At 45.2% G+C, this 26,034-nt stretch overlaps 2 protein-coding genes across 2 annotated transcripts in view; one reads left to right on the top strand and one right to left on the bottom strand.

Moving 5' to 3' along the window:
- The window catches only part of PPP1R14C (protein phosphatase 1 regulatory inhibitor subunit 14C), an 86,154-nt gene extending 76,613 nt beyond the window's left edge, over window positions 1-9,541 (bottom strand). Inside the window, exon 1 of the mRNA XM_039240950.1 lies at window positions 9,212-9,541. Within this exon, the coding sequence (XP_039096881.1) occupies window positions 9,212-9,541 (330 nt within the window). The remainder of the gene's footprint in view (window positions 1-9,211) is intronic.
- A 7,405-nt stretch (window positions 9,542-16,946) lies between these two features.
- LOC120237586 (RNA-binding motif protein, X-linked 2-like) lies at window positions 16,947-17,990 on the top strand. Its single transcript, XM_039240971.1, is given in 1 exon segment — window positions 16,947-17,990. A coding segment is annotated over 1 exon segment (1,044 nt).
- Window positions 17,991-26,034: the final 8,044 nt, after the last annotated feature.

Below are 26,034 nucleotides of genomic sequence, written 5' to 3'. Positions count from 1 at the left end.
AATGTTTTATTTATTTCTAGGAGAGAGAGAGAGAGACAGCGTGAGCAGGGGAGGGTCAGAAAGAGAGGGAGTCACAGACTGAAACNGGGGAGGAAGCATCAATCTGTGTCTCTTTGTTTTGGAGAGTTTTCAGCACTGAAAAAAAAAAAAAAAAAAAGCCCTCCTTGCATTTATTTCAACCCCTTGTAGGATGTTCCGGCAACCTAGCTGAGACAGGGCTCTCACGAGATCATGACCTAAGCAAAAGTCAGACGCTTAACCGACTAAGCCACCCAGGCACCCCAACCCTAAGGATTCTTAAAAAAAAAAAAAAAAAAAAAAGCCCTTCTTTGATCATTTTTTCTTCAAGCATAAAGTAATGTTGTGGAGACTAAGCCACGCTCTGGCTTCTTCTTTTTTCCTAAGCTTTTACACAATGGAACAGATTTCCAAAGTGCCAGTGCTGACTCAGAAAAACCTGGTGAGAGTTTATTGGCCAGAACTTTGAAGCAGAGGCAGGAATCCTGGCTCTCGTTCCTTGTTCTATTAAAACTTGCGTGAGCCTGTCGCTCTGAATCTTATCTGCTGATGGAAAAGCACTCGCCCCTTCCTCGCCCAGCAAGCATTTCCACTCTCAGAGAAATGAACAATTATGGTGCAAATAAAATAGGATTCTTGTACATACAGAAAAATCAAAATTACAGGGAGGAATGGCAGCAACCGGTGATTACTCCCTTTGAAGACTTTCATACCCCCGTATCTGTGCTTTGTGCCATCACAACTTCCTTTTAGTCACAGGTTCAAAGGACCGCGCGGATGTAATTCTTAACCAAGCGGAAGAACCAAAACTTTGAGTCAACAATGAAAGAGGGGACCTGTAACACAGGCAGAACCAAAGGACATTAGTGCAGTTAATTTGGGGCGTGTATTTCTGAAATGCACAGTTGCAGAAGATGGGCTGGAGGGCCGGTTTCTATCACTCTCACCTGCCAGCCGAGTACTGGGCACCTCAGTGCAGCCAGGTATGGGAGAGACTGGGGCTGCGGGGACCGCGCCGTCCTGTCTTCACGAAGCTGCGAGACTCAGTAGCGGAAATACCACAGGGCGAGCCCCTGCTTGCTGCAGCTATGGGCTCTTGCTCTGTCACAAAGGCCCTGGGGAATAACAGGATCCAGTCTGGATTTCAGGAAACACTTTGAATCACCACAGTGAGGGGCAGGTGGAGGAGGGGGGCTCGCCAGGGGAGGTCGCAGCCCAGGAACCAGAGACAGGTGTCCGTTCTGGACTCTGCGACTCGAGAGGGTGATCTGGCCTCTAACCAGGGCCTGTTGCTCAAGCTCTCTGTACCTCAGTTTCCTTACCTCCCTTGCAGAGTTACTGCGAGGAAGGGGGTATGCAGTAAGCACTCAATAAATGGACCTGCTGGGAGCAATGGCAGCATCGTGGCGATGTGACTCTGGAGTCAACACAAGCTTAGACGGGGACAAGTAACAACTTCTCTGGGCTCAGTCTCTTCCGCTACAAAATGAAGACATGAAGATAATACCACACCCCGCTCCTAACGTTACTGTGAGGTTTGACTGTGGGAGACAAAACGTACAGATCACCTGGCCCTCCGCTGGGAGCTGTATTCGTGGCCGAAGCAAGCAGGGGGCTGCTGATGGTGGCAGTCATTTGAGAGACCCGAGATGGAAGTGTTGATTGGCAAGACATTTTAAGGGGCTGCACTGATGTGGGGGGGAAAGGGGGTAGTGAGAAGTCCAGGCACCAGGGTGCAGAGCCGTGAGGAGCGAGCTCCAACAAGGCTTCGTGACTGTGGGGTATGACCTACAGGGCAGAGGCAGCAGAGAGGACGCCAGCAAATCTCTGGCTGGGGCATCTGTGGATAGCAGCCCCTGCCATTCACCGAGGGAATGGAGGAAAAGGAGCAGGTTCGCAGAGGAAGGTAAGCTCGGTTGCACACCAGTTCACCACGAGGCTCCCATGGAGCATCTAGGTGGAACTGTCCATTTCAAACCTCGCTGACTACGTCTGGTCCTCGGAAAACAGATCTGGGCTAAAAATACAGTTTGAAGAGTTGTCGGCATATGGACAGCAACTTGAAGCCACCGGGAATATTCGTGTCACCCAGAAAGAGCATGTAGGAGCGGCGGTGGGGGGAGGGAGAAACACAGAAGGTGGAACAGGGGCCCAAAGACAGAGCCTGTGCAACATCAGACTTTAAAGAGATGGGCAGAGAAAGAAAGCCCAGAAGGGGGGCTGGAAGAGTAGCTAGAGAATAGCGTGAGGGCCTGGAGGGGCGGCATCAGAAGCCAAACGCTTCCATGGGGAGCAGTGAAGAGCACAGAGGCCAAGTCAGTAAAGACCCACACCACCTCCCCCCCTCCCCACCCCGGACTAAGAAACAGCAAGATGCTCAGGGCAGATGTGGTGGATAAACAGCATCTATCATGGGTAAAGAAAGATCTAGAAAAATGGATGGTAAGCGAAGAAGTAGCAACCAGAGGGAATACGGAACTGAGGAAGGGAAGCGTCATTCATGGCAGGCGACTGCTGTTGCTGTTTCTAGCAGGGGAGGAAGACTTGGACTCATGCACCTGCTGGGGTCCAGGGGCCTCAGGGAAGGGGGGGCGGAGGGCGGGGAGAAGAAGGGCGGCTGCACTGGCTGGCTTAGGAGGAAGCTGCAGACTGGGCCAGAGGGCAGGGCAAAGAGTGGAAATGGTGCCATGAAAAGACAGGTGACGGTCTGAAATAGCCAAGGCCAGTGAACTACAAAACAAAACCATGTGCTCGGCGCACGCACCGCGTGGGGAAAAACAATGCAGGCTTTGCTCTTCCCTCATCTAGAGAGAGAGACTCTTTTGGGGAGAGCCATCAGTTAGGCCAGCTTAGCCGTGTGCGGTGAGGCTGTTTCAGAGCAGGGAGAAAAGCAGAAAACTCTGGAAGCAAAGGCAAGTCAGAGGCGAGAGCCACAGGCAGAACTGGTATGTCGGGGACGCCGCAGAAGCAGAGGAAAAGAGGGCGGGCGGGAGACGCAAGGAAGGGTAGGTTCTCAAAGGAATTCTCACCATCTAAGCTGAAAAATCAATTCGCTGCAACCACGATCTGTAAACTCCTGTTTGGAGCAAATAAGTCAATGAAGCGGGGGTGTGCTTTTCGACAATGCTGAAATAAAACAGTAATAATGCAAGAGTGGGATATACATTATTGTTACAAAACCACGAATCTATTTTTTTCTAGCTGTGACTCTAATAAAGAAGCGCCATCAACTCATTCGATACTAAAGTGCCACGGACTTGTAAAAGGTTTTCTAAGGATTGACTCTTTTTATGCATTCAGACAAACGCTTCGCATGGTTGAAGAGCTGTGCTCTACCCTATTAGGACATCTACAAAGAAAATGAAGATAGAGCCTGCCTTTCAACTGAAGTCTGATTTCTCTATACATACATGAAAACCCACAGGAACTTCCAGAACATGAAAGATATCAGGAGAAACGGGAATGATAGGGAGAGTATTTGCCCACGTTCAAGTTCCAACATACCAACATCCCTGACCACAGGTATCCACACATCCTTCTCCAAATTCTATCACCAAATAGATGTGAATGACTTGTTTTCTCTTCCTTCCTGTCTTCCGCTCACATCATAGAGAATAAGCTACAGATAGTGGCTGGTTTTGGTTCAAAGTACAACAGTGACTAAACAACTACAGTGTGCCAGCTACTATGTTCCATGTCTTTCCCATCCAGTCCTCATAATAACCCTGTGAAGAGGGCAGGGTGATTCCCTCATATACAAGGGGAAGGTGAGGAGCAGAGATGTAAAGGAAATTACCTACTCTCTAACTACTACTAAATGCTGGGGCCACGATGTAACTTCAAGTTCTTCTAGCTTCAAAGAATTTGCTCTTTTTTTTTTTTCAAGAGAGAGAGTGTAAGCAGGGGAGGGGCAAAGAGAGAGGGAGAGAGAGCAAGAATGCCAAGTAGGGGATCCCAATGTGGGGCTTGAACCCATGAACCATGAGATCAGACCTGAGCCGAAATCAAGAGTCAGATGCTCAACTGAGCCACTCAGGCACCCCCAGAGCATTACTCTCTTAGCCACCACCTCCACACCAGCTCCCCAACCCCTGTTCCAAGGGGAAATGGTTGAAGTACTTTCTTCCTTGGGCATCTCAGAATTATTGTATTTGTAGACTTCTTTTTTTTTATTTTTTTATAGTTTATTTATTTTTGAGACAGAGACAGAACATGAGTGGGGGAGGAGCAGAGAGAGAGGGAGACAAAGAATCTGAAGCAGGCTCCAGGCCCTGAGCTAGCTGTCAGCACAGAGCCCGACATGGGGCTCGAACTCACAAACCGTGAGATCATGACCTGAGCCGAAGTCAGACGCTTAACGACAGCCACTCAGCCGCCCCTGTAGACTTCTAACGTGTTTAATTTATTCCTCAATATTTTACAGATTGAGTCTATGGAGGATTAAAAATAAAATCTATTTTTTAAGCCTATTCATTCTCAAATACCCAAACAAATGGTGATTCACCAAATAATCCACAAACCAAGTTCTAAGCAATAGCTTCTATCTCCAGGGTGAGGTACCCACAAAGCAACATGACAGGGAAATGTGATGTTGTGCAGTGGGAATTGACATACAAAACAAGAATCTGAACGTAAAACCAGAAGCCTGACCAGGTACAAGAACAATGTCCCTGATGATGGGGTCTCCCCCTCCACACAGCATCAGTCAACTCAGAAGTTCCAACGGCCACATCCGGGGAGTAGGCATGATGTGCAAGTGCACAGAAGGTGCCTGGCCCTGTCCTGCCTTGAGAAGCAATACGGTGACGTGGTGATGGTGCATCTGATTTCCTGGACACAGCCCACATTTCAGCTGGGGGCTCTGAGGCAACTTTTTTACTACCTCCGTGACTCAGTTTCTATACCCACAAAGTGAGAACATCAGAAATTGTTACTAGGATCACATGAATCATACCTGATGCACAGAGATCAATAAACGCCAGCTAATTCTGGCATTTAAAACTGCATGCCACTGCCCAAAAATGTGTTATGAAATCAGTTTGGAGGGTCACAACCAGCAGTTCTGGAAAATGAAATCGAACAGAATATTGTATTTAAACATTAACAGTCATATTTTACATTATCTTTGTAATGCTTTTCTTTAGCATACACAGCAATATTAAATGATGCTTTGCAAATCCATGTGTCCTTCATACATCCATGTGTCCGTGTGACAGGCAACAATCTAAAGGGTATTTCTTTCCAGGGTCACCATCAAAAACTTTGGAGAAACACTGATTTGCAGAATGAGCATGACACGGAGTCACAGAAGATGAAAAGGTATCATATGCCAGAAAACACTTTCTAAAATGTGGCTAAGGGAAAGCCCTCCTAAGCAGACATTCAAGATAACCCCGGAAAATGCCCTCAGCGCACAAGTTTGTTTACAGCTAGGCTGCTACAGGCATTTCGATAATCTGAGGTTAACAACAGGCTTTTCTTTCCAGAGCAAATCAAACTGCAAAACTGGAAGTACAGATGTTATCTTGATGCTGGGCAAGATGAGAAGGATTGACATGACTTACCCGGTAAGCCATCTTGCAATACTTGTCAAAGTAGACGCTACGCCAGATTTCAAATGCTCTTAAAAACTGTCTGGGTTTGGAAGACATCTGAAAATGTCTCAAAACAGAAATTCTTAAATATGGATGTAGATTCAGCCTAACAGTTCCATTATAACCAAATCCCTAGCTGCAATTTAACTATCCGTACAAGAAGATGAAATGGAAAATAACTATCAACATAACTAAGTTTAGAATCTATAAGCACATGTATCTCTATATCCAAAAGGCTGTTTGAGGTGGTGTTTGGTGACACTGTTGACAGACTGGATAAGAAGGGCAATGGTCCTGGGCTCTCGTACTTCTACACCCATCTTCCTGTGGAGTTCCCGGGACGATCTGGGCCCGCACACCCATGCTGTGACCTCCGTCTGTTTTGGGGCTCCACTGCAGACCCCCACAATTTCCTGGTCGAATATGAAGCCACTTCCAGGGCACAAACAGGTTCCTCCCTGATCTGTCCTCCCAAGGGGGTCCCGGCCACTGGTCTGAGCCAAAGGTATGATTACGGAGTGGCAGAGGGTGTCGACAGAGATGGGGCGTACGAGTGGACACAATGCTCTTCACCAGGTGGGGCCAAACCATGGGTGGGAAGAAAACAGAAGTGGGCCTGGGCCAAGGGGTTCTCCAACTGCATTCCAGCTCCGAGTCCTGGGAAGTCTGAGAATTCAAAATCCAAACCTACCCTTCCAAGCCACTATGGGGATATCCAGGCAGGTAGATAGAATAAATTTAAATGATGCTCGTTACAAATTCATTAGCTTAAAATTTCTACACATACAGCATGAGGGCCTCGATCTGTTCTCTTGCGCGGGACCCTGCAAAGTTACCAGCAGGCCCGGTGGTTAGCATATGGACTTGAAGCCACACCGCCAGGGCTCATATCCCCACCCCCACCCCCTGCCATTCACCAGCTCTGTGAGCTTGGGAAGGCCTCTTACTCTGTGTCTCAGTTTCCTTATCTGTAAAACGGAGACAAGAGCACTCTCTTCATTGGGTTGTTGTAAAGACTAAATGAATTAGTCCGTACAAAGTGCGGAGAACAGCACCTAACACGTAACAAGGGCTCCAGAGATGCTTGCCTTTATATTATTCGCCATACAAAACTGGCCACTGCAAACTGCTAGATAAGACCACAGCCAGGAAGTTATTCTGTAGCTTTCTTCTCTCCCACTCCTAATTTTGAAAAGCATGCTTTATGCCTCTCCAAAAGATCACTATTTTCTATTCCGAAAAGGACAAGTCATCTAACTGCTGACCTGCCTGATAGAAGTTCTTCTGAAATCAAATATACGTGGCATCATCTCCCCTGACTTGGCAGAAAGCTCAGGCCTCTGGCCAGTTTGAGGCCCGGCAAATTCACTTTCTGTGTTAATTGTATGCAATAAAAATTTAAAACATTACCAATTTTAAGTGTCAAAGGGACCTTCCCTAAAAGGGTAGGGTCCTTCTAGATTAAAAAGCCAGAGGCTGAAATACTTGAAGCTATCAGCAAGGAAAGGCTACCAGACCAGGGAACCTAAGCTAAAAATAGAGTCCTTCCAGTGGAGAAATAGATGAGAGAAAACAATTTTTTACATGGCTACTTGTGAGTCCACATGCTTTTTATTTTGAAATAAAGGTGTATCATCAGCTTAGTAATTACAAACTGCCAGCAACCTTCTCAATGACCAATATTCCTTCAACCTAAAATGACAGAGCAAACAACTTGAAGAGGAATTCTTGTCACATTATAATGACATGCTGGCAGCACATAGCTCTCTCTCTCTCTCTCTCTCTCTCTCTCTCTCAAAACTCTCATTGTTTGCTGTATATCAGAAGGTCTAAAATAGGAGAGGAGATGTACAAGGAAAAGATTCAAGGTCATGATTACCCTTTAAAATATGTACCTAACTTACACGTTCCATACAGTGAACATTCAATCCACCATTTTTTCCCCAAGTATTCTGAAGGATTTTAAAAATATTTGATTTGCCAACCTGCTAAGGGGCTGGAACTCTCTAGTTTCTCCAACTGCACCTAATTCGTCTTCCATAAAAGGAGCGCTGCTAAAGTACTATTAATTTCAACAGTTTTTCTATTAACTCAAAGCTTCCCCAAATCCAAAATGGAGTATAAAGATCAGTATGAAGTAAATGAAAATTAATTGGACCCTCCAATTAGGGTGCAAGATGGAGCACATCCACCCACCTAACAGTAATCCCAACTAAATCAAACATAGTGTTTCTTGAAAGAGTTTGGCCAACTTCCTATTTAAAAAAAAAAAAAAATCCCAGGAACACTTCCTATTTTGGCTAGTTTTTATTTATGCAATTAAAATGGCTTTTTTATAAGAGCCAGACTGGAGAAACAATATATTTTTACAAGCCCATTAGTCACATAGTCAAGCTTCATTATATCATAATCATTCAACAGTAGTCCGTAATAAGAACCCTGTTGCCTTGTGCAATGAGAATGTTTAAGGAAAGGATGCGTTCACAATAGGCCATAAAATGTGTGAAAAACAGAATACCCCAAACCAGTAGAAAAGCCAGTGAGTTTCTTGCTGAGCAAGGTTAAGAGCAGTATGGACACAAACCCGGTTTTGACTTAAAGCCATATCCTTAATTATTAATCCCCTTCATTCCCCCACCCTTCCCAAACTCCACGCCCTTAAGAGAAGTACAATACTTCATTCACAATTGCTGTTATTAAAGAATCTCACGGGGAATCGTTTTGGCTTCAGTCATTTTTCTAGCAGGCGTTTGTTACAGATTATTCTAAATATTGCTCCTAACATCGAGCATATACACGTCCTTCAGACTTGAGGTGTAAACCCTAGCCCCTGCGTGCCGGAGGGGAACCCGGTGGATTCCGGCAATCCCGAACACCGCCCGCAAAGCTACCTTCCTTTCACCCAGGCACCCTTCCAGGTTGCCAAAGGCTCTCATTCTGCTCCCACCCACGGGGGTGCCTGAGCTTGGCCAGGAAGAAAGCAAGCTGCTTCAACAAAGCCCAACGTGTGCAGCTTCGGTAAATGCAAGGATGAATTATGGGGACACGCGTCGGGGCTGGCTGCAAAAGAGAAAGCGTTCATCTCACGATGTCGCTGTGGGATTTCAGAAACCGAGGGGGAGCCTCTGGGGTCCCCAGAACCTCTCTGCTCCGTTAAGCAGCCTTCAGGTCCCTTCCCTGCTCCCTCTCCGCAAAAGCCCGGGATTGCCAGGATCTCGGCAGTGAGTACTATTTTGGTTGGGTTCGGCGCACCTGGGGTGAACCCTTCTGAGCCCCGCTTCCTGTGGCTGCAGCCAGAGCCTAGAAAGGTTCCGAGAAAAAGCAATGCGCTTAGCCAGACCCAACCCTCTCCATTGCCATCAAGGGGGCCCGCAGCTCTCCCGGCACCCAGGCGCCGGACCCAGACGGGGGCTCCCCAACCGTCGCGCCCCGGGCGCCAAAGGGCACCCTGGAGAACGCCCTGAGCCTCGCTCCCGGCGTTGGGTCCCCTGGAGTCAGGGAGGTGCGCAACCGAGAGCTGGCGCCCTGGAGAATTCCTGTGTGGGCACAGCGAGGCGAGAGAGGGGGCCCCCAAGCCTCCCGGCCCCGCGCCCAGGTACCTCGCAGCCGTACAGCTGACCCAGCTGCTCCACGATCCACTCCTCCAACACCAGCCGCTTCCGAAGCTCCTTGCGATCGTATTTCACTGTCACTTTTCCCTGCTGGTGGCGACGCTGCTGCTGCTGCTGCTGCTGCTGCTGCTGCTGCTCCTGCTGACCCTGCCCCGCGGCGGCCGCCGTGGCCACGGGCGCTGAGTCCTCCCGGGAGGAGCCCGAGCCACCGCCGCCGGCGCCGCCCCGGGGACTCTGGAAGAAAACCCGAGCGCCGCCGCCGCCGCCGCCGCCGCCGGCCCCGCCGGCCGCCTCGCTGCTCCCAGTCGCCACCGACATGTCCCCGCGCGCGCCGGAGCCCGAGTGCGGCCCGGAGGAGGGGCGGGCGGAGCGCGCCCGGCGCCGCTACCACCTCCGGCCCGGCAGCGGCATGCGAGGGGCCGGCCGGCACCTGCTCCGCGCGCCGCGCACGCCCGGCAGCCCGGCTGGCGCGGCGGTCGGGAGGAGCCCCGGCGGCACGGAGGAGGGCGGGGAAGAGGGAGGGGCGGGGACCGCAGCCTTAAAGACGCCGCGGAGTGCCCTCTGGGTGCAGCCCCGCGGAGGCGGCTCCCGCGCCCCGCGGCCAGGGGGGCTGGGGCGTGGGAGTTGCGCGAGGAGGCGGGAACGTGTGCGCGTCGGCACGCGCGGTCGCCCGTGTGTAGACACGCGAAGGACGGGCTTGGGTCTGGGGCCAGAGACGGTCGTCTGCGCGGGTGGCCGCGTTCTCTCCTCCGGGGGGACGGGGAATTGCTCTTTCCGCCTCCAGCAGTCTCGGGGCGCACGGAACCCGCCGCCCCCTGCGGCCTCGGCCGCGCGCTGCGGGGTCAGGGGGGTGCCAGCCACCGGGGACCGCCGCCGGGAGAGGGACGCGGGGAGGGTCCGCGCCGCAGGTTCCTCACGAAGATTTTCTTTGCCTCCTGCTTCTTCGGATGGCGGAGAAGCGTCTCTCTACCTCCTGTTCCCACCCTCCAGCTCCAAACACATTCCTATTCATGCCACTTCCTCTCTCGGATTGTGAGAAAAATTGACGAGGCGATGTTTGTGCAATCAGACAATCAAAGCGCCCGAGAAATTCTCTTCAGACCAGTTTTTCTCTCCTTACAATGCGTCTGTTCATTCATAGGCAGAGCATTACACTATCTTTATATCTAAAGGGCAGAAGGCTTGATCATCGCTTAGCTAAGGGGCTGGGGACATCCAGACAGCAAACATTTCTCTAAAGGACTCAGTGCTGTTTACTGGTCTTAACATTTCTAGTATTGCATTCCCTGACTAGCCAGCAGCTTTCCTCTCTCTCTCTCTCTCTCAATACCATTTCCAAGCTACCTCTTTCTACCGGGGAAAGCAATTGCACCAATTCTACTCCAAAAACACCATGCAGCCAAGTAGAGTTACAAATGAATGAGCTTATTATAAGGTTTTCAGGCAAAGAGATGGAAGGGGAAGTTACAAACAGAAAGCTGTATGTGTATGTGTGTAAAATTATAGGGAGACACTAATACATGTCTGTTGCACATAACATTCCATTTCTGTCCAGGCAACTGAAAGAAATCACAAAGATGCTCAAACACAGTAGCTTTTATGAACTTTTTTAAAAAGCTGGTCAAGTTAGCCATAGCTACTAGAAGAAGAAGAAGGAGGAGGAGGAGGAGGAGGAGGAGGAGGAGGAGAAGAAGAAAAATAGACCATCAGGTTAATTTCTTCTGAACATTTTCTATGGTGGAGAGGTTTCTGTGTGGGCTTCTAGACCAACAGCTATAAAGACACAGAGAGTAAAAGAAGTAACCAGTAACTTTCTCCTGGACTTCCAGCCTGCAGTCAACCCATGTGCAGGTCTGCTCTACCCAGATTTATAATCAGCCTTTGTTCCTTCAGGTTGAGGTTTTCACCAAGAGCCTGAGATGGGACTTTCCCCCAGGAGTTCCATACCTGAAGCTCATCACCAGGACGGGGCAGGCCCTGAAGAGTGAACGGAAAGGATCTAGTGGGGGATTATGTGAAATGGAATGGAGCTGGTGTGGGCCCTGGAGCCCCATCACAGTTAGTGGGGGTGATGCTGAAACGTGTCTGCCCCCAGAAAGAGCCCAGCTGACCTCAAAGTGGGTTCCCCACCCAACTTTTCACAGACAGAGGAGCTAGAATATCATGATTGGCGCCTAGAGGCTGATGACTATTCTCCATGTCACCTCCACCCCCGCCTGCGTGGGGCATCGGAGGTCATTCTAAACCCTGAACACATAGCCAAGAGGGTGAGCACCTAGTTGGCCAAGAGGAAGATGATGGAAGACAGCGATGAGATAATTAATGACAGTCTCCCCACACAGAATAAGCTTGTCCAGCTTAGCTCACACCAGCTTTGACTGACTGAACCGGCCAGGAAAGTTTCAATCAAAACAAAAACAGCTAACATTATAGTAATTATAGAAGGAGAAACTATACAAAATCTCTCCCTCACTCTGGCACTGGGACCTGGCTCTACCAATATTTTGAAAATTGTGCCTGTGATCCAGAAGTATGGCAAAGACTGGGAAATTCCAACGAATTCCAACTCCTTTGAGTCTTTGGACAATGAATTCAGTCATTCAAGAGCAACTTCAAAGAATTTATTAAAATTCACTAAGTTCTTTCTGAGAAGTTCTTGTGTCAATTTTTTTCCCACTTTGTAAGATACTTTTTGCTTTGTGCTTAAAACTCAGCATTCACTTACAACTTCAAAAATGACAGGTATGAAGAGACATTTAAGAAGAAACTTAGGGTTTTAGGCATCTTAACTTATACAAAAATAGCCAGGGAGGAGTCAGTACATTGACGTTCAGATACCCAAATGAGTCACCTTGACTTGCAATTAGGAATTGAATTAACATGAAAGTTACTTTTCCTGTAAATCCACTTGCTCCACCCAGGACATGATTTACACTTGAAGTGAACTCACCACTACCACCACACACATACACACACACACACACACACACACACACACACACACACATGATTTCATCTTTCAAAATATTTGGGAATAAGGAGATTATTCTCGATCCTGAGACCCTTTACATAGATGACTATTTAAATTCAGCAAAACTAGCAATACTTCTCATCTCCAATACTACACATTTTTGTTCAAGGCAAACACTTCCATTTCTAACCCATTAAACAAGTTTTTTCACATGCTGGTCAATCACAAACAATGAGTGGTTTTTCTGTGAATTGAATGGTCTGAGAATTTTCTAGAACACAAGAGATGAGCTTTTACCTTAAGGCAATTACTCACTGCTATGAAAGCAGCCTAAGGAAGATTCGTCAATATCCTTTCTTCATAGCTTTCAATTTCTTAAACTGGACCTTTTTTACTTGCTCTCTGATTTGGGGTAAGTTTCTTTCAGGAATTATACATAGTTCCTTCATCTCTGAAAATGAACTTTATGCCCAAAGTTTGTTAGATAAGGTGACTTAATCAGGGTTCTCAACTTTCTTCACTCCCCCAGGGAAACAAGGAAACAAATACTTATACTCTGGATGCAAATTTCCTTACCCCTTAAAGACAAGATGTCACAATAATTATACGATACCTGATAATCTCCCTTGAGGCTGTGATAATTACAGCCCCAAGGCCCACAAACCTGAACAGAGAATTCTAATCTTGACTAAGAAATGTCAGGGGTAAGGTGCCTACATCCTAATTGTCTCAAACATTTGGTAAAGCAAAAATGACAAATCAAAAGTAATTTCAAGTCTGGTTTTCATCATGAAAGTAGAGTAAATTTAATCTGTAATTTTGGATTCTATCAGTTACCCATGGCATTTTCTGTTTTCAGAATACAATCCATTATTTCATAATTCTTTATGCAGTGACAGCAGTAATGTTGTTAATGGTCTATCCGTGTGATTTTTTTCTTTTGGCTACTGTTTCATACTCTTTTTTCCTCCCTCCTTCTCACTAGGGATTTTTAATTGTATCATGCACATACAATTATTTTGGAATCACAATTCCAAAATAAACTTAACCATTGCTTGTATAAATAACCAGAGCAACAATAGTCTTCATCATAATTCTAAAATCTGGTCTCAGCAATTACCAGAAATTCTTACCCGACTGTTAAGAGAGGACGGAACCTGTTGGGAGTAGGGGGTGGGAATCCCTAGTTTCACTCATCTGTAACAGAGATAAAATGTCCCTACACCTTCTTAGAAGCTTAGCTTGTGAATATTTTGTCTTTCTGTAACACTAGGGTCAAGTTTGTTTCTGGTACAAACCAGTTATCCCCTGTCTAGCCAACTCCCCATTTCATTGCCAAACATTTCAGCAACCCTGTGTCTGCCTTCTGCACTCACCGTTCAGTCGCTCACAGTCTGACTGCCACCACTTGACTAAAGGCACCAACCAAGGTCACCAGGGTGCTCCACATTGCTCAACTCAATGCATGCTTTCCAGCTCTTACCTAGCTTGACCTCCTGCCATGCTGGACCATCTTGAGCCACTCCTTGCTCTTCAGACTCTCTCCTCTCTTGGCTCCCATGCTAACACCCTCCAGGGATCCCTCCCACTTCTTTGTCCCATTGCAGTGCCTCTTGGGAGCTCCTTTTCCAATATTCCGGCTTTAAAGGTAAATAGTTCCCCAGATTCTACCCTCTCCTCTTTTTCTGCTCATCCACACACTCTTTCCAGGTGATTCTGTATCCTGCTAAAGCTTCCACTTTGACAACCTACCATCTACCTGCCACAACCCCCCGCCCTCCCCCCCCATACACACACAAATCATGAGCTAGAGCAGGTTTCTGGTCTGAGCTTCAGATCTACGGGTATACCACATTTAGTGCCAGTATACTATGCAAATATGTTTAAAGTACACAAATGTGTGCCTACATCAGTTCGTTAGAGAAGAAAATACAATAGTCCCACTTATCCACAGGGGATATGTTCTGAGATCCCCAGCGACACCTGAACGGCGTGTAGTACCAAACCTTATATATACTATGGGGTTTTTTGATGCACACATACTTATGATAAAGTTTAATTTATAAGTTAGCCATAATAAAGTTTAATTTATAAATTAGGCATGATAAGAGATTAGCAACAACAATGAATAATGAAATAGAACAATTATAACAATATGCTATGATAAAAAGTTATATGAATGTAGTATGCATGTCTCTCTCTCTCTCAAAATAGCTTATCATACTGCACTCACCCTGCTTCTTGCGATGATGTGAGATGATAAAATGCCGATGTGATGAGGTGAAGTGAGGGGAAGGACTTAGGCATTGTGACCTATTGCTAGGCTGCTATTGACCTTCTGACATATTGTCAGAAGGACCATCCACTTCTGGATCACAGCTGACCACAGGTAACTGAAACCACAGATAAGGGAGACTAGAGTCGTTCAGTGAATTTTTTTTTTTTTTTTTTTTTTGGCCAGGGAATCACAGAGTAAAAAGTGCTCGAGGTCAGTATTTTTAAACATTTTTTGAACACAAACCACAATAAGAATTATATTAGGGGCGCCTGGATGGCTCAGTTGGCAAAACATCCAACTTTGGCTCAGGTCACGATCTCGCGGTTCGTGAGTTCAAGCCCCACATTGGGCTCTGTGCTGACAGCTCAGAGCCTGGAGCCTGCTTCAGATTCTCTCTCTCTTCAGTGTCTCCCTCTCTCTCTGCTCCTCCCCAACTCACACTCTGTCTCTCTGCCTCTCAAAAATAAATAAACATTAAAAAAAAATTTTTAAAGATACTCAACATCATTAATCCAGGGAAATATAAACTATAAGATATCACCTCCCACCTGTTAAAAGTAGCATATTTCGACAATATAAAAAATAAAAATTGAAGGAAGTTTGCCTGTGTGGCTTATTTGGTTAAATATCAGACTCTTGGTCTTGTCTCAGGCAGGTCTTGATCTCAGAGTCATGAGTTCAAGCTCCATGTTGGGCTCTTTGCTGGGCATGAAGCCTATTTTTTAAAAAAGACAAGAAATAACAAGTGTTATTGGCAAGGATGTGGAGAAAAAGAAACCCTCAATCACTGTTGATGGTAATATAAATGGTGTAGCCACTATGGAAAACATTATGGAGGTTCCTCAAAAAATAAAGATAGAACTACCTATGATCCAGAAATTTCACTTCTGAATATTTATCCAAAGAAAAAAAAACTAACCGAGAAATATCTGCACTCTCATATTATTGCAGCATTATTTACAATAGCCAAGATATGAAAACAATGTAAGTGTCTGATGATGGATAAGTGGTAAAGAAAATGAGATGTAAGATAGATAGATGATAGATAGAGAGAGAGAGAGAGAGAGAGATTAGGATATTATTTAGCCATAAACAAGAATGTAATCTTGCTGTTTGTAACAACATGGGTAGATTTTGAGGGCATTATGCTAAATAAAATAAGTCAGAACAGACAAAAACAAAGTGTATGTCTCTCTCATATGTGGAATCTGAAAAGCAAAACCAAACAATCCCATAGATACAGAGAATAGATCTGTGATTGCCAGAGAGAGGTAGGCATGGGGTGGCAGTGGGGGTGAAAGAAATGGGTGAAAGGGGTCAAAAAGTAAAAGGAATGAATGAATGGATGGATGGACAAATGAATGAATGAATGAAGTGCATTAGTGAGTATTACCAGAAAATAGTTTACTATTGGCCAGTAATCTGTGACCATGTCCTATGTTGTTAGGAAATTTAGGCAGCACGTAACTTCCTTAATGGAACAATGGAACTTTTAGAAGAAATTTGAAAGATAAAAATGCACTGGAAGAATCTGTTTAACAGCTGATTAAAATAGAGCCTTTAAATACTAGAAATGATCCTAGTGACTCAGAAAGATGTTCGTCTCCTGATGAGGCCATGTGGCCTTCACACTGTTTGCACATCATCGCTGTAGAGGACAGTGCGGGAGTTCTTGCTTCAGCAATCAACATCCCTGTTCCCATGAATACATCTCATGACTGTGGGAGGTGTTGTGTTGTGTTGTGTTGTGTTGTATTATGTGTTGCATCGAGCTGCAGTGAGCTCCATCCCAGTGAACAGGAAGCTGGTCATTCATGTAGGACTTGACATTCCCAGTGTCAATTGTGTCAAGATCTGGAAGTTCCTTGAGGCACCTGGGAGGCTCAGTCGGTTGAGCATCTGACTCTTGATTTCAGCTCTGGTCATGACCCCGGGTTTGTGGGACTGAGTCCCATGTCAGGCCCCTCATCGAGCCCCACATAGGGCTTGGATCTGGGCATGGAGCCTGCTTGGGATTTTGTCTCTTCCTCTCCCTCTGCCTCTCTCTCCAGCTCGCACACACATGTCTTCTTTCTCATCCTCTCAAAGAAAGAGAGAAAAGATCTGGAAGGTCCTTCTTCTAGAAACTGAATTCTTTAGATGCTACAGAGGAAGATGGGAGAAAAGGTTTTTCCTTGACCTTGTGATCACAGTGGAGATGTCTAGACCTAATTCCCCCTGCCTCCATGGGGAACTGTGGACCCACAACAGGGTCAGCAGGTCCTGAGCTAGTCTTAGCTGGAGTATAGATGACTGAAGTTGATAATAGTTTGAATCTAATAATACCAAAAGCTACCCATCACTAACACCTATTATGTGTCAGGCTTTTTATTATAAAGGCTATCTCAGTAATTTCCCACAAGCATGCATGATAACCTGCCTGCAAGGTTGATGACTATGGTTATTTGTAATACAAGGAAACCAGAGGGCTGCGCATGCGCGACGCAGGCTCGCCCGGAAGTCTGTGACTAGGTGCTGAGCGCAGATCCGCGGAGATGAACCTTTTAACTAAAGTGAAGCTGATCAACGAGCTGAATGAGCGTGAGGTCCAGCTTGGGGTGGCGAATAAGGCGTCCTGGCACTCCGGGTATAAGGACAGCGCCTGGATCTTCCTGGGAGGGCTTCCTTACGAACTGACTGAACGGGACATCATTTGTGTGTTCTCACAATATGGGGAGATTGTTAATATTAATCTGGTGCGGGACAAGAAGACTGGGAAATCCAAAGGATTCTGTTTCCTCTGCTATGAAGATCAGAGGAGCACAATTCTCACTGTTGACAATTTTAATGGGCTCAAGATCAAAGGAAGAACTATCCGAGTGGATCATGTGTCTAACTATCGGGCTCCTAAAGACTCAGTAGAAATGGATGATATGACCAAAGAACTCCAGGAGAAGGGCTGCGGGGCTTACACCCCCTCAGTGAGTTCATCTAAGGGTTCTGAAGATGACAAGCCCACAAAAAAACACAAAAAAGACAAAAGGGGAAAAAAGAGGAGAAAGAAAGAAAAAGAGAAGACTGACCGGGAGGTACAGGCAGAGAAGCCAGCCTCCTCTTCATCACCCAGAAACAAGGTGGTCAAGGAAAAGGATGACCCTGGCTCTAAAAAGCACAGCAGCAAGAACTCAGAGAGCGGTCAGAAGTCAGAGTCCAGAGAGGTGCGGAGGCACCATCCCAGCTCTCCTGAGGTCAGGACCATCTGCCGCAGTGGAGCAGAAGACAGAGAGAGGGAGCCGAAGAAGGAGAAGCCTAAGCATGAACATAGGTCCTCATCCAGAAGGAAAGAAAGAGAAGAAAGGAACAGGGATGGACATAGGTGTCAAAGCTCAGACACACATTCTGGCCGGCACAATGGGCGTTCTGAGGGGCGTAGTCAGAGAGGTAGAAGTAGGAGCCGAGATAAGTCCCACAGGCATAAAAGGTCCCCGCAGTCCTGGGACCGGGAGTCCTCTAACCCCAGTGACCGCAGGCATCACTGAAGCTGCAGCTTGTGACTCTCTGGCAGAATTGCAAATGAACTAGGCCTTTAAAATGCAATCATATTCAGTTATGGTTTTACTATTACTATAAGTAAAATCTCTGAGGCTGAATTCTTTTAATCCCTTGAGTATTAGAGTCATAGAGAGTTGTAGTTTTAACAGCCAAATATCCTGGATTTTAAAGTGAAATCCATTGTTCCTGGGAATATCTTCAGTACCTACTGGAGGAGGTATCCTAAATTTGGTTCATAAACATGGCCCTTGAATTTATGACCCCAGTTTATGATGAAATTGCCAGGAAAGGGTTAGGCAATTCTAGAATTCTGGTCTTTTTGCTAGATGTTTAGGTGACCTTTCCACTTGGCAGGTATACCCATAGAATAGAGAAGTGTGGTTTAGCTAGGTTTGGACAGCTTGATGTGAATGTAATAGTGATTCCTAACACCAGCCTCCTCCCTCTGCACCCCATCCTCCTTTAAAGAAATTTTTTTATAAACATCTTTTTTTGTGTGTTTTGTTTTTTGGTTGATGAATCTTCCACATTTTTTCCCTTGCTATCTATCTATTTATCTATGTATGTACTTATTTATTTATTTATATCAAGGTGAAATTCACATAACATGAAATTAACCATTTCAAGGGGATAATTCAGTGGTATTTGGTACAATCACAGTGTTGTAAAACCACCACCACTGTCTAGTCCTAAAACATTTTCATCACTCCAAAATGAAACCCTGTCCCCATTAAGCAGTTACTCTCCATTCCCTTCTCCTCATCCCTGTCAACTACCAGTCTGCATTCCATTTCTGTGGAATACCTCTTCTGGACATTTCATATAAGTGGAATTGTACAATATGTAGCTTTTTGTGTCTATTGTCTTTCACTTAGTATGTTTTTGAAGTTCATCTATTCTGTAGCATGGATCAGTACTTTGTTCCTTTTGATGGCTGAATAATATCCTATTGTATGGATATACCACATTTTGTTACCCATTCATCAGTGAATAGACATTTGGGTTTCTACCTCTTGGCTAGCCAGCTCTTTTTTCACATTTCAGACATACCAGGCTACTTGTGGGCCTAGTTTCCTTTTTTTTTTTTTTAATGTTTTTTATTTATTTCTGAGAGAGAGAGAGAGAGAGAGAGACAGCGTGAGCAGGGGAGGGTCAGAGAGAGAAAGGGAGACACAGAATCCGAAACAGGTTCCAGGCTCAGAGCTATTAGCACAGAGCCCGATGTGGGGCTCGAACCCACGAACCGTAAGATCATGACCCAAACCGAAGTCGGAGGCTCAATTGACTGAGCCACCCAGGTGACCCACCTAGTTTCCTTTTTAATTAGCTGTTCTTGCTGAGATGGGAACACTGTCAGCTCCACTGCATATCCATCTGGTCTCCTTGGCAGTTTTTTCAACAGTTTTGAAAATCTTGCTCTTTTATTTTATCAATCAGTCCCTTATGAGTTTGGTAGGAATTAGTTCCCACCAGGACTTTAATATCCCTGCTGAACTATTAAAACTGAATTTCTGGCCCTGTGAAACCGAGGAATACATTTTTAATAGTGAGCACATTTAGTTTACCTGGTATGTTATTTTGGGTCCAAGATTAGATGCACAAGAGATTTTTTAGGGGAACATGCCCATGAAAGAAAATGGAGAAGGAGGTGGCATGAGTCAGGGAAAGCAGTCAGACCCTGATAGAGGTCTAACCGCTGGAGAAGAGGGGAGGAAAGAAGGAAGATTGAGTAGGAAAAGGCTTTACACTGCTCTGGCATTCTGAGAATGTTTCAGCAAGACCAACAGTGAGTTCTTGAGCCAAAGTTGCCTGTCAGAAGAGTTCCTGTTGGATGAGCCTTGGCAAGCAGGAGTCCTTGCTGTTGGACCTCTGATGACCCTTGTGGTCACTTTGCTTATGTGTCCATTATGCCCGTTGTGTGTTAGCCATTGACAAAGGCCAGTGCACTTGGGTGAGTCCTTTTGTGTGCTTGGTAGTTCAGTGCCTCTTCCATGCTGGATGCTCTGATGGATGTTAACGTGTGATACAGAGATATTCACACTTTGCCTACCCCCACATGTCAGTCCACAGCATTTACACCAGACCTTGTCTCTGATCTTCAGCCCTTTCCCTTCCAGTCTCCCAACTAGATGGTCAGGCCATTGGCCACTGCCTAGGAGTCAGTATATATGCAATAAATATTCTCTGTTTAGGCCACTTCTTTTACACCAAGTCAAGTGCACTGCTCGAGGTTCTGTCCATTGGAAATTTTTTCTTTCTCCACCCCTAAATGTGGCTGTAATGCAGAACCATTCATCTTCACTTTATCCCCACATACTGAGCTGACCCACCACGCTCAAGCTGTTTTCTGCTCCAGCTGGTCATCCGGGAACCCCCATTTTGCTATAGGTGCAAAGATACAGGGCCTACCATTCTCTGCATCTTTTAGGTTTTTAATAGTAGCACTGATCTACTCTGTCTCCCCTGAGATGTATTATTATTTTATGTATTGGTTAGGGTTCTGCCAGGGAAACAACCAGTAGGATAGATGTATCCTGCTGTAAGCCAATTCCTAATGAGAAAGCATACAGGCATCCCTTGTCTTATTGTACTTTGCTTAATTGTGCTTTATAGCTAATAACTCTTTTACAAATTAAGGGTCTGTGGCAACCCTGTGTCAAAGAAGTCTTGGTGTCATTTTCCCCACAGCATTTGCTTACTTCATGTCTCTGTCAAATTTTGGTGATTACCATATTTCAAACTTTTTTGTTATTATTACATTTGTTATGGTGATCTGTGACCAGTGGTTATGACTCACTGAAAGCTCAGATGATGGTTAGCATTTTTTAGCAATAAAGTATTTTTAAATTAAGGTAAAAAAAAAGAAAAGAAAAGAAAAAAAATACAAGGAAACCAAACTACAAGAAGCTAAGTGACCCCTACCTCCAACCTAAGGCTTTATAGATAGCGGCGCTGAGATCTTATTTTGCATCTGTTGGCCTAGTTGATAATAAAATCTGACTTGAATATTCCAGTCTCCCCTCAGTTCTATTGCAGGGGTGTTAGGGCAGGGCTGTGTTTAGGGCAGGGCTTGGTGTAGCTTGGAGTCTCAGGAGAATAGGAGCCCACCCTTCCCAAGACTGCTAATCTACTTTGAAATCTAGAGTAGCCAAGTTTTGTGTTTATTGACGAAAGTAGTTTTCCTTTTCCCTACTCTGCTTTGAGAACTGATAGCTTCTGAAAGAAATCAGCAAGTATACATGGCATCTACTGGATATTTGGTTTCATGCTCCCTGCCGCATGGGAGGCAAGTCTGATGCAGGGTCCATCCCGTGCCAAGTAAGCCAAAGCCTCCAGAGGCCGGGACTGGGTGCTGGAGCTGTTTAACATTCCCAGGTGATTCCTCTATGTAGCGGCGGTTGAGGGCCACTGCCACAGACCATTGGGGGACAATCTTATATGTGACAACTTTCCCAGCCTTCTTCCATGCTGTCCCATTCCTAACTACTCTCCCTTCTGTAGCTTTGTTCCACAAAAAGCTCAGACTTATCATCATCCCTCCAAAAGCACCTAACCAAATATGTCAATTTGTGAAGAAATGCACTTTTCAATCACAGTGTGAATTTCATCATACAAACTGAACTGGTAAAGCAATTTGGCAACTGTTTTGAAATATAAAGAGTGGATATTTATTGATAGACAAAACACCTTGATTATAAAATAAAGGGGTTATATATAGTTATGTAATTATATAAATAAGTAAATCTATCATACCACCAAAAAATCTAATTAACTAACTAGAAAACAAAGCAAAACGAGACTTAGAGTATGGTCTGTTAGGACCTTGTGTAGAGAATTATACTGATCCTAGGAAACAAACTATGGGTTTGGGGTTTTTTTTTTGGTTTTTTTTTTTATTTTTTTTAACATTTATTCATTTTTGAGAGACAGAGACAGAGCACGAATGGGAAAGGAGCAGAGAGAGAGGGAGACACAGAATCTGAAGCAGGCTCCAGGCTCTGGACTGTCAGCACAGAACCGGATTCGGGGCTCGAACTCACTAACCGTGACATCATAACCTGAGCTGAAGTCAGCTTAACTGACTGAGCCACCCAGGCGCCTCAAAACTATGTTGAGAAGTAGAGAATGGCATTTCTTTCTAGCTTTTATATTTAAGAGAGCAGAGACATCAATTGCATATATAACATTTGAAAAACAGACCAAATTATAATGTTAAATGCCATGCTACAACAATAATGTGACAGCCTAGGAAATGAACCAAGCAGTAAGTGTGCATAATGCCCTCAATGTAGACAGCAAAGCAATAGCTGCAGAATAAGTAATAAATGGCATTAACGTCCTCTGCCCCAACCACCCAACTCAGAGAGAGAGAAAATTATTAAAAATTCCACAAATGCCCTTTGGCTGTCTGAACCCTTCTAAAGGTTTTCTATCAAAAAGCCCAGAGCTGCCGTAGACATAATGAATGAAGATAAGCCTCAAGGTACTTCCAAAACTGTCACGGTATATATCGAGGAACTGCGATTATAATCACCGCCATGGTTTCAGAAAATAAAAATGCTAGTAAATGCATGATTCTAGTGAACCAAGACATATGGAGGCTTTCTGGGGAAAAGGGTAAGAATCTAATCTACCTGTTGTGCTCTGTCCTCCATCCTGTAAAGTCAGTCGAGCTGGGCAAGGAACAGGGCAGACCCCACAAGTGGGGAGGTCAGCTGGGCCATCTGGGGTTGTGAATCCTGGAATGTAGTTGTGGGTGGGTTCCAGGCTGTGAGCTAGGCTCACAGTGGGTGTTATGAGTGCTTCCCCCTGATTTCTGGGTTCCCCACCTCTCCCAGGTGCATATTCTATGGGCTCTGTCCTTCGATCACAACCCTTTACTAGGGAAGCTACTCACGTGGCTTCCTACCCCACCCCCACCCACCACATGCCTCCCACTCATCACCCACCCCCACCCCACACCACTTCCTTCCTCCACCAGCCCTCTCTCTCACCCTTCAGCACCAAGGTGGCAACCACAGGCTGGATAAACCGGCTGCATGATAATGACACAAGGCAACAAGGCTGTACTCCGCCAAATTCACATCCTCCCTAGAGCCTCAGAATGTGACTTTGTTGGACATAGGATCATCACAGATGTCATTAGTTAGGATGAGGCCATACTGGAGTAGGGTGGGCCCTTAATCCACATGCCTGGTGTCCTTATAAGAGGAAAAGAGACACAGGGACACAGACACCCACAGAGGAAGACTGAAGAGATGCACAAAACACCCTGGATGATAGAGACAAAGATTGGAGTAATGCTCCAAGCCAAGGAACACAAAGGATTGTCCAGAACCACCAGATGCTAGAAGAGTCAAGGAAGGATCCTTGCCCAGGGCCCTCAGAGAGGTCATGGCCCTGCCAACGTCCTGGTTCTTTAACTTAGAGTCTTCAGACCTGGAAGAGAATAAATTTCTGTTGTTTTAAGCCACCCAGTCCAACTCTAGGAACTAATACAGAGCCTTTAAAAATTTTTTTAACATTTATTTATTATTGAGAAACAGAGAGAGACAGAGTATGAGCAGGGGAGGAGCAGAGAGAATGGAAGACAGAGAATCCGAAGCAGGCTCCAGGCTCTGAACTGTCAGCACAGAACCCGACGCGGGGCTTAAATCCACAAACTGCAAGATCATGACCTGAGCTGAAGTCAGACCCTTAACTGACTGAGCCACCCAGGCACCCCACAGAGCCTTTCAAAGTGTGTCCCTGTGGCTTACAGGGAACTTTCCACCTTACAGACCTGAGGTAGAAAATAAGTTTCATCTCAAATAGCAGCTCATGTAGCTGAACAGGGTCACTTTGCACTAAAGCTTGGACTATGAGGACATGCCCAGGCTCTGCAAGGAAGAACGACACTGGGCACTAGAGTTGTCCACCATGACCCCCAAAGAGAGAGTGACAGTGCATGCCAGCCCAGCCGGAGGCACTTTCCAGGGCTCATGGCCCACATTTTCTGGTCAGTGACTCCCATAATCATCCACTATCCTAGGAAAAGTGTTCTGTTTTTCACTTTATAGGGGACATAAAAAGGAAACAAATACAAAATAACACACTCAGAATTAGAATTAAACTTCTTAAAATAAATCTAACTTTTAAAAAAGGTGGAATTATTCATTCTTCTACAAATGCACCAGATGTCAGCTGATTTCTTAATTAATGGAAATCAGACCCAATACCTAGTAAGTAGACTAAAGAATGTTACAGAAAAGGCCCTGCAAGAAAGGACCAGCTTATAAAAGTTTGAATATTTAAGATACAAAGTCGAAGTGTTTCCATAAAATTTGTGAGGCTAGGAAAAAAATGGCTTCTAATCAACAGGGTTTAGATGAGAAAAATCTCAGAAGAAATACAAAGAATAATTTGGCTTACTGCATTAACTTAGTGTACCTACTACCTAGCGTGGTATTTGGCAAGTAGTAAATTTAATGAATAAATACATGACTACATATGTTAATTTAAAAAAAACATATATTTAAATATCAAATGCTATTTGGACATAAAAATACCATCTTGATAAGCTGTAACTCTCTACATGCTTCCACTCAAGCGTATTAAGAGAGGAAGGTGAAAAACCATGTCAACATTCTGAAAGTCAATATTCAAGAAGAATATTAATACTATCGCTGTAGTAACAACAGCAATACTTACATAGCACTACTAAATGCCAGCCACTGGTACAATTGCTTCTTTTATATCTGCTATTCAATCCTCACAACTCATACTTTTGCAGTAGAGGAAATGGAAATACAGAGAGGTCAAGTAACTTGCCCAAATCACACAACTCCTAAGGGCCCCCGCCAAGCCAGTGACTCTCTCCCCGAGTCATGAAGGTACAGAGAATCCTTTCAAATGTAACAGGCCATGAAGAGGGTGTGAACCTTGGTGTAATTTAAAAGAACCTAGGGATGTGGGCTGTCTTCCTACAGGGGAAAAGTAGTGTGCAAATAAATTAATTTAGTTTATTTAAGGAGCTGAACTGTTGTATGCTTAATGAGCTATCTTTCCAGACATCACATTTCCCCTGGACATGGTTCGAATGGCCAGATTGAAATTAAATTTTAAGCAGACATGCAAGGGCATGGCAGCGATGATTCCATTTGCAGAATTGACTGATGACTTCCTTTTGCCAAGCCTCCTGGAAGTTTTGGTAAATTTTTTTAGTACAAATGAGAAATTGGAATGTGATTGAGAGAGTTTTGTTACTGGTAATGCTTTATCTGATGTGGCCAAGATAATATGTAGATCATATTTATTTATGGGCTCCTTGAACTACCCCCACAGTATTTATTTTTAAGAGAGAGAGAGAGAGGAAGGGGCAGAGAGAGAGAGGGAGACACAGAATCAGAACCTGACTCCAGGCTCTGAGCCATCAGCACAGAGCCTGATGCAGGGCTGAACCCATGAACCTCAAGATCATGACCCGAGCTGAAGTCGGATGCTTAACCGACTGAGCCATGCAGGTGCCCTGAGGAAAACTGTAATCAATATATTTGTTTTTCTAAGAAATAACTACCATGAATGGATTTTATGTGGCACTTGTCTCCATCTGGCCCATGAGTCACATGCTCTGCTGACGCACCTGGTTATGTATCAGTACTGCAGCCTGTGTTAATTGGAATAGCTAACTGCTGTGGCAAAGACCCAAAATATGGAATGACTTCACCACTACAGAAGTCTATTCTGTGCTCCCATATTAATTCTGGGTAGATGAACAGCCCTCCTCCATAGCAGCCTCGCTCTGTGTAGTCACTTAAGAGAGACTCAGGCTACAAAAACTCTACCATCTCTAATGGTGACTTTTGAGGTGGTCCCAGGTGTTGAAATCAAGCCTTCAGAAAAGGATAGCCTGGAAGACAGTATGGGGATAAGCCCAGGCTGGAAATGGCACACAGTGCATTCTATTGGGTAGGACTCAGAAATATGTGCCACTCCTAATAGCAAGGTGTGAGATTTCTATTTATAAGAAATACATATTTGGTCATTCAGCTG

This window comes from Hyaena hyaena, unplaced genomic scaffold (genome assembly GCF_003009895.1).
Source record: "Hyaena hyaena isolate Hyena2069 unplaced genomic scaffold, ASM300989v1 scaffold_184, whole genome shotgun sequence".
NCBI classification, from domain to species: domain Eukaryota; kingdom Metazoa; phylum Chordata; class Mammalia; order Carnivora; family Hyaenidae; genus Hyaena; species Hyaena hyaena.
Note: the sequence above shows the minus strand (reverse complement) of the source record. Positions and strands in the feature narration are given on the sequence as shown.